This window comes from Trichogramma pretiosum, unplaced genomic scaffold (genome assembly GCF_000599845.2).
Source record: "Trichogramma pretiosum strain Unisexual culture from Peru unplaced genomic scaffold, Tpre_2.0 scaffold21, whole genome shotgun sequence".
Lineage (NCBI taxonomy): Eukaryota > Metazoa > Arthropoda > Insecta > Hymenoptera > Trichogrammatidae > Trichogramma > Trichogramma pretiosum.
The window spans coordinates 1,781,241-1,790,456 of record NW_019640940.1 but is presented as its reverse complement, the minus strand read 5'-3'; the positions used below and the strand labels follow the sequence as shown (position 1 = coordinate 1,790,456).

Genomic DNA, 9,216 nt, shown 5'->3' with positions numbered 1-9,216 from the left:
TTCTATGCGCGCATTTCAGTTGCTGGTATACAGACACCGCCGCTCGCGTAACAGTTTAGTCGATGCGCGCCTGTCTCGTTGTTGTTGTTGTTTTTTTTGTGTCTTTTTGATCAAAGTGTGCTCGCGCGAGCTACATAAATGTTGACGAAAAAAACTCCCACGCACAATGGCACGCGCTCACAAAGAAGCAACAGCAGCAGCAGCAACGGCATAGCATATATAAATGTCCGTTTGCGAGCGCGAAACTACGCGTACACACACTGCACCGCTCAAGGACCGTATATAGCACACGCATGAACTGTATATTGGAGCTTCGATCAATCGTTTTGTTAAATGAATTGCAAATCTCCGCGACGCATATGAGCGCGCTAGAAATTGTGTGCCGCGTTTTCTCGTTTTGTTTATCCTTTCCTTTTTTTTTTACGGATATTCACGCGAAATATGTCGCGCTCGCGCGCCTATAATAGAGAGGGCATAATCGAGCGGAAGTGAAATACGACCTAATGCCACTCGCTCTGCGACTCGTTTTAATCGCCAACCGATTACGCAAACGTAATGATGTAGGAATGATTGTTGAATAATTTCGCAGAGGAATTGACGTGCCGCGCGCGTGAATGGCTTTGTCGAAGCTTCCCATTTGCGTGCAACAGGATTTATTTTTAAAATTAAATTTAGTGCATTTTTCACATCGACGCTCGATAATTATAGTAATAAAATTCGGAACTTCAATAATCCTCTCGGTTGATTAAAAAAAGGAAAAAAGTTCGATTTCAGTACTTTGCATCGTAAATTTCATTTTATTACTCCCCCTTTTATTCCGTGACACTCTGAAGTATCTCTTTTTTTTTCATCCCGATATATATGTGTACCCGACGAACAATAACGAAGCGAGCTGTTCGTTTCTTTCGGCCCTTTATTCCGAACGACGCGGCGGCGATCGGAAAACGTGTTCATTTTACCCAATGGCTTTTTGCATGTGTATCACCGCCGTTAACGATACTTCTTTCTATTTCAATGGCCATATTCTGCAGGATTCATCGGATTACTTAAAACTTTTTCGCTGCAATAAACATAAATATTACCTCGGCGGTATCGTATAGCGTGTAAAGTAAAGTATAGAAAGAAAAATTTATAGAAAATTGAGATTACAAGTTTGGAACTTTGGAAGTACGAAGTAAACATTTGTCTGCGGGACTTGGGAATGCCAAGGTGTTTTCAATGAAATAATCAATGTCAATTTAATCAAATGTTTTCTGCATTTTACAAAGCAATACGTTATACATATAGATCCCTTACAAGACGATCGAACAGCAAATAGATTTTTTTTCTTATAATTCCTTTATACATAAAATAAACACATACAAGTAAAAACGATTCCTGATTGACATTAAATAACATCCATTACGTTCCGTTAAGACTTGCGTCAACAAATTTTCGTTCGAAACATAATGTACCATAAAATTACTTATAATATATAAATATATAATAAATCTAATTTTTTTTTCAATCTCTACTTGACTCGGTACTCCTCAAATTTCTAATATCCTCTTATACTGAACGGGATGACTCAGAACTGACCTTCCAATGATAAAATCGTAATGATACATTTTTATGTAACTTACATTTCATCATTTACGTATATGCAATTTTTCGTTCATTTAAATCTTACTACGAAATAATAGAAAGAGATAAATCTTATTAAAATTACATGTATGTTCAAATAGACAATCTGGTTTGACCTGTAGATTTTTTATTGATTTAATTATTGTGTCTTAAATAATTATTGTTCAAGCTTTTAATTATTGCCTTACAGCATAACGGAGTTAGGACCTCGATTGCACCAATACGCTCTCTTAAATTGATTAAAATTTCCTGTTATGGAAGACTTTGACCGAGATTTATTACATATATCTCTGGTCATTTTCAGTGGAGAGCCAGCACCAAAAATAATCAATTTTTGACAAGATTTAAGAAACAATTGAACACGATTATACAAATTGGTGAGCCTTACTCCGTCATATATAGCTTACATTGGCTCTCAATTAAATCAAAAAAATATAAATGAGTAAAATTGCCGCACAATACATAATAATAACTGCGTGAACAATCGGAACGATGATTACTTTTGTTGATTATTTCGCTTCGCACTTAAGACTCTGAGAGAGATATACCTCTATCGCGTTTGAAAACTACAATTAGTTACTTAAAAAAGCTAATATAAAACATTTTTCGTTTGAATAATACCGCAGTGTTCCGCAAAATTGCGGACCGCACTTTGATTTTCAGTCGTTTTGTTTTCCCTATCTTAGGAGTTTGATTAATTCGTTGCTCCCATTGTCATTTATAAATACAAATGAGTTTTGATCGTTTCAGCCATTCTCTTCTTTAACGTCTCCATCGTTGGACACTGCATCCGAAATCGATATCGATCAATCGCTGAAAATGAAAATAAAAAGGTCATTTTAAACTCTGGAAGAAAAATCTTTGTCGATTTTTTATCTCAAAATCTAATGCCATACCTATCACTATTTTCGCTAGTGGCTTCCTCACTGCAGTCAAGATCAAGATCACCTTGTATGGCACTCTGCAGGTCATCTATTCTCTGCAGCGCCAGTCGCAAATCATCCTTAACAACTTTAGTTTCGGCTTCCGAGGCCTCGAGAGCTTTCTCAAGATCCCGACGCGCCCTCGTAGCTTCTTGTTCTCGCGCCGATGCCGAGGCTGCCTCCTCGCGAGCTTCGCGCAGAGAGCGCTGCAAACGACGCGCCGTGTCTTGTGCGCTCTGCTCCTTCGTGCGCAATTGAGCAGTCTCCGACTGAAGTTTCTCGACCGACTCCTTCAATCGTGCAATTTGTGTCTGCAAAATACAACGGATTTATTTTCATGCACGTTCGATCGATTTTATTTACGAGAAGAAAAAAAGACTCGATACGCACCTCCAATCTCGCTCTCGTCGTTTGTTCGAGCTCCAGTTTGCTTTCGAGTTCTTTAGTACGGAACTCGAGACGTCTGGTCGCGAGGCTGTTGGCGGTGGGATCGCCAAGCTGTTCGACCGATTCCAGTCGTTGACTCAACTCCGTGAGCTGATCCTTCAACGATGCCTTCTCAGCCTCCAGTGCTGATATTTGTACTTGGCACTCGGACAGCTGTGCCTGCTCGTCTGCCACTTGCTGCACGGTCGCACGATATTTCTTTAGCACCTGTTCAGACAGTAAAAAAAAAAACAACAACGATTAATTAAGGCTTCAAAAAGTAGAATATTTTAAAGCAATTCAAAAAATGCAAAGCTGACCTCTGCGAGCTCTTCTTCGTTCTCTTCGACCTGCGAGAGGAGCTCGGCTCGCTCTCTGTTGGCTGCGTTGGCTCGGTCCTCGGCCTCCGATCTCTGTCTAGATACCTCCTCGAGCGCGGCTTGGGTCTCTCTGAGGTCCTGCTCCAGTGCCTGCTTGGCTTTCACGGCCACGGCTCTCGCGCATTCCGCGTCCTCGAGCTGATTTTTCAGGTGACGCAGCGCGGCTTTGCCCGTCGAGTCTCCCTTCGAGCGCTCGAGCATTGTCTGGGCGTCCCTGAGCAGCGCGCGCGTCCGCTTGAGATCGCGCTTCAATCTCTGCGTGTTCTCCGCTTCGGCGGCCCTGTCGGTCCTGTCCTGATCCTCAAGCGCCATTAATCTTCGTTCGAGCTCGTGCTTCTCTCGCAGCACCAGCGTCCGCTCTTCGTGCTCGTTCTCCAGCTGCTGCTCCAGCGCCTTGACTTTCTTCATCGAGTTGCCGCGTACGTCCTCGAGCTCCTCGTCGCGCAGCTGCATCTCCTTGCGCATTTCTTTGCGCTGCTGCTCGATGCTCATCTCCAGACGCAGCTTGGCCTGCTCGAGCAGTTGCACCTGTCCGGCCAGATCGTCGAGCTCCTCTTCCTGATCCTTCAATTTCTTTTCCAGCTCGTGCTTGGCCTTCTTGAGCTGAGCCACCTCTTCCTCGGTCTTGCCACCGAACGTGAGCTCCTCCAATTCTTGGGTCAATGTGTGCAAGCGTTCTTCTTTCAATTCGAGTTCCAGTCTCACATCCTAAAAGATAAAAATTACTTTCATTAGTTAACGCTCTATCAGTATTATTTTAAACAAGTATAAATTCGAAAAATAATACTCACGCTCAAAGTCTGCTCGATCGTGAACTTTTCGGCGATCGCGATCTCTTTCTCGCGAGCCATTCGTTCTCGCGCGGCCTTTTCTTGCCGCAATTCATCCATGACGTTTGCCGATTCTGCATCGAATCTGCAAAGTAACATCCTAATAAATGGACGTGCAAGGATGAGTCTCGTGTTCAAACAAAAAATTGGTGCTTAGGAGTAGTAGAGTAAGTAATCGTGTCGTTAAAAAAAAATATGAATAAAAAATAAACGATAAGATTGCGTGTCCCTCGTGGATTGCCTTCGCAGCGTTATTAAATTGCTCGCAACGATCGCAGAAGTGCATCATTTCCATTTAAAGCGAATCAGCACTGTGCGCGCACAGTCGCCGCCGTCGTCGTATACGTAGGCGAAATCCGAGACTCCAGTTGGGTTACAACGTGACGAAATCGTCGTTGTTTCCATTTATCTATATCGTGCCGGGTTCGAGAAAGTGCTTCGACGAGTAGACGCGCGACAATAGAAACGAAACAAAACGAAAAAAACTCACTTGCGTTGCTTCTTTTCGAGCAAATTGTTCCGGGCGTTCTGCTCTTCCAGCAGCAGTCTCAGGTCGTGCATCTCTCCGTTGAGCTTCTGCACTCGTCGCTTCCACTGGCCGACTACCTGTCGTTGCTCCTCGACTTCTTCGTAAGCGTCGGCGAGCTGAATCAGAAATAAGATTGGCGCATTAACAACCTATAATTTTTACTCGATAACGACCAGATAGAACAACGTATAACGTACCTTCTTCTCCAGCTGCTTCTTCAAACCGACCAACTGCTCGAGATCGTCCTCGTGCTGCTGTGCCATCTTGCGCTTGGTGAACTCGAGCTCGCGCATCGCGTGCTGATACCTCTGCTTGTACACGGCGCCGTCCTCGCCGTCCTCGGCGTCCGACGTCAGGCCGTTGAGATCCGCCGCGCGAGCGTAGAGCAACTCCATCTCCAGACGCTCGGCCTGCTGCTGGAGATTCTTGTTGGTCTCGTTGACATCCTGGAGCTCGCGCTCGAGCCTGAGACGCTCGCCGTGCTCGGCGTCGATGCGCTCCGCGGCCAGTGTCGACGTCGAGTGCTCCTCCGCGAAGTCGGCCGTCATCTCGCTCAACTACGTATCGACGAGAAAAAAAAATTATTAATTGGCATTCATTGATTGGCATTGTCGCGCAATTGGGCAACGCTCGTGTTTCACGGCTCGATAATATCGCGTTTCACGCAGCGATGGAATATATTATGAAAAAAAAAGAATAATAAACGCGTCGATTCAAAAAAATCGCGCTTAATTATTCGAAAATGAAAATGAAAAAAGAGTCGAATGGACGAGGTGTATAAATGAAACATCGGGTTCAACGACCTCGGCGATATTATCCCCCGGCAGCGCGGCCGTAAATCAATTGTCACGCATTTTCGGGGCTAATATCTCCGCGAGTCGCGCGTGTTATTTCCATTTTATCGAAAATTTACTTTCGAGCGCGACGCAGCAGTAGCAGCGGCCGAGATGAATTTTACGAGCAACAGCTGCAGCGAGTTCACCCACGCGTCTCGTAACCCATTCTGGAAATCATATTGTATATAAGCGAGCAGCGGCAGCGGCAGCAGAAGCTAAAACTGCATTGAGCTGCTCGACGATTTTATATATATATCGTACGCTTTTAACGAAGCGCGCGCGTACTGCTGTTGCTGCAGGCGAGATTTCGAAGAGACCGAATAAATCGACTGCGATTTGCATTTTCCTTCTGGCGCACGACGATGCTTTTAATTTTCTTTATCTCTCGTGTTATTTTTTTTTAAACCCTCGAAGTAATCGATACTTAATTAGTTACGGGTGTAAATTATCTTTGCATTAGCGATCGTGCTCAACTCGTATAACGGAATATATCATCAAACGCAAGCTCAAACGTAAAACTTGAGGAAAGTTAGTACTGACGATCGGTACACACACATACACACACACATACATTGACAAAACGTGCTAACGACGAGAGAGCTCAGAACGAATTCTATATATTATCGTGTATGCATGTCTCGGGGCTGCCACTACTGTCGGCGCCGATCTAACAAGCTCGCATCTTAAAATATATATTTTCTGTCGGCACACACTCACCCAACGAGCAAGTAGTAGTAGTAGTAGTAGTAACATCGAAAAGTTCGCCTCCGTATTAGTGTAAAAGCTCTCAAGGCCTAAATTAGAATTAACAAGTCTATATATACGTGTGTTCGCGCACTGTTTCGGCGTTTAGTTTAGTATATTACATACATAATCAATTCAACGTCACAATACAATAAGAGCGCTCCATGCTATGAGGCTTTTTTGGTGGTGGTGTTATTAAAAAGTATAGGCGGAAAACAACATCAACATCAATTTTCAAGATATGTAAAGCCAACAACGCAAGCGTGTGTGAATCGTGTGATCACCTCTTCGTCGCAGTGCGACAGTGTCTTATCGTCGTCGTCGTCGTCGTCGTCTTGGTCGTTGCCGTTGTTGGGCTCTTCGGACAGTCTCGAGACCGGCCTCGAGGGACTCTTGGCCACGCTGCTGGACCTGCTGTGCAGCTGATAAGCCTTGATCATGATATTGGTCGCGCTGCGGCTCGGCGTCATGCTGCGGCTGCAGCTGTTGCTGTTGTCGTCGTCCGTGCCATTGTTTACGCTTCCACCGCGGCCGATTCGCTTCCACTCGTCCATTATGTGATCGGTGCGCTGCAGGAAATTCGCTATCTTCGAGGACAGATAGGACGAGGCGGTCTGCGGCTCGAGGTGCGACGCCGTGGGCTGGAAATTCTGGCGGACCTTCTGCTTGTCGAGGCCGAGGACGAAGTTGAGGCTGCCCTCGAACACGACGGGCGCCTGCTCCTTGGCCTCGAGCTCCTCCTCGAGGTCGAGGTCGGCCGCCTCCTTGGCCTCCTGGGGAAAGACTCGTCGCGGCGTGGGCGATTTCGAGACGGAGGCGCGACCGACGCTGCTGCCGTTGCCGCTGTGCACCGACGAGGACGACGACATCGACGAGGGCGAGCGCAGACGTTGATGATGATGATGATAACTACTGGGCATTCTGGGCGAAGGCGATCTGCTGCCCATCGGTATGGTCGGCCGGATCACGGCTACCTTCGACAGGGCTCTGCTGTGATGATACGGCATCGATGCCGCGGATGAGGTGGCAGAGGTGCTGGACATGGAGGACGAGGGTGGCAGCGGTGGCCGACGAGCCGCGGCGGCTTTCATGCTGGCCAGCTGCGACAGGGAGGGCAAATCGTTGATCATGATGTTGGGGGGATCGCGATGGTGATGGTGGTTGTGGTGGTGGTGGTGGTGGTGATTGTATTGATTGTGGTGCAGGAGGTTTCGATGATGCTGGGCAGCGGCGGCACTGCTGCTGCTCGACGACGAGGAGCCGAGCGGCTCGATGTACGTGGTCGGCGACAGCGGCATGATTATGTTTCTTCGACGATCGTTTCCAATACCGGGGAGGAATTTCGACAACACTCAAACACGACTCTTTTTTTTTAAACTCTTCTTCTCACAGGCTAATCATGATAATTCACACTGGCTTGGCGTAAAAAAAAACACACTGTACGCGCGCGCACTTAGCTCTCTGTCGCTGGTCACACAGCTATTTTCGCGTTGGTATATATCGTATTATAACAATGGGAAAATTCGTCGCAAAACTCGGAAGTCGGTTGCGTAACGTCGACGCACACCCTATAGGCTAAAAGATCGCGCGTTAATAACACTATACTACTACGTCGGGCAAAAGAGAGAGAGAAAAAGAGAACTATACAGAGAGAGAGAGAGAGAGAGAGAGGAACACACGAACGAGGAAAAGAAAGAGAGAAGTTGGTGTGGTGAGACACACGGAGCAAAAGGTGGAAGAGCCAAGTCGCGACTAAAGGGACGGATTTTCGCATGCGGAAAAATGTTTCTCTCGTTCGAGAGTCTTGTGTGTGTTATAGCGGCGCTCTACCGCCTCTTCGCCTTCGATGGCAGCAGCAGCAGCAGCAGTAGGTAGTGGCAAATAGTATATAAGTCAACCCAGTAGTCGAGTTATTCTCGAGCACGCGAGCTTTTTTGGATATCGGCCAACGTGCGGTGGTACGCCATAAACGCCGCGCAGCAGCAGCAGCATATATATTTATTTTCTTCCTCGTCGGCGTGTCGTCGTCGTCTTCGGTCGAGTCTCTCTCTCTCTCTCTCTCTCTCGTTTCGCTCTTCCATCACAGGCCCTCATCGATCGTTCATCATCGCGACTACCACAAAGATCTATTGTTGGTCATTCAGTACGCACTGGCGCTCACCAGTCGTCCTTCGTCTACACAGCCACGGACCTACTAAATAAGTTCTTCACGACCCGCTTATTATTCTGCCCATCACGCATCTCTCACATCAAAAACATCATTTTCACTAAATTGATTGGGGATGAGAGGAGAGTAGCTAGTCACTAGGACTTTGCGCCCTGGCATAAATCATGTCTTGATTGCTTAAATCTTACTGCTACCAAACAACGTTCTGTTCACTATTTTTGTTCTACTTACTTACTGCTTACTTTTACTGCTTACTGCTTACTGCTTACTTTTGTAATTACTTTACCTTACTCTTGTCTACATTTATGTAACGCTTATACCTTTAGTTACCCTGAGGTATAAGCCTGTGTGCCATACGGGAAACCATGGCCCAATAAATATTCTAATCTAATCTAATCTAATCTCTCGAGTTCCTCCTCTCCGTGGGTGTTTCGCGTACATATAGGTGCTCTCGCGTGCCGTGCGTAGAGAGAGAAAGAGAGAGAAGAAGAAAAAAAGCAGCAGCAGTAACCTAATTAGCGAGCGCTTCGACAGATGCCTAGACGAGTTTTATAGTTTGATTATATACTTCATTTCTTTTTATGCGGGCTGCGTTATCTTCTGGAGCATCGCGCGCGGTGTAGTATTATAGCAGCACACATCCATACGTGAAAAACACACTTACAGAGAGCTGGCGCTCGCGCAACGAGCTCGCGTGGAATATTAATTTTAATATGCGCCTCAAAGAGAGCAAAGCGAGAGAGGCCTATGGTCGGGGG

General features: G+C 46.2%; 1 protein-coding gene across 8 annotated transcripts in view; it reads right to left on the bottom strand.

Annotated features, from left to right (window-relative positions):
* Positions 1-1,233: 1,233 nt before the first annotated feature.
* The window catches only part of LOC106659874 (unconventional myosin-XVIIIa), a 139,215-nt gene continuing 131,232 nt past the window's right edge, over positions 1,234-9,216 (bottom strand). For 6 of the 8 annotated variants that reach the window (XM_014382597.2, XM_014382595.2, XM_014382596.2 and 3 more), the window contains 7 exons: positions 4,909-5,268; positions 4,673-4,827; positions 4,144-4,282; positions 3,293-4,060; positions 2,937-3,200; positions 2,520-2,857; positions 1,234-2,436 (listed from right to left, as the gene is read on the bottom strand). In XM_014382597.2, the coding sequence (XP_014238083.1) occupies positions 2,430-2,436; positions 2,520-2,857; positions 2,937-3,200; positions 3,293-4,060; positions 4,144-4,282; positions 4,673-4,827; positions 4,909-5,268 (2,031 nt within the window). In that variant the 3' untranslated portion in view covers positions 1,234-2,429. The remainder of the gene's footprint in view (positions 2,437-2,519; positions 2,858-2,936; positions 3,201-3,292; positions 4,061-4,143; positions 4,283-4,672; positions 4,828-4,908; positions 5,269-9,216) is intronic. The other 2 variants (XM_014382599.2, XM_014382604.2) reach the window with 1 other exon arrangement.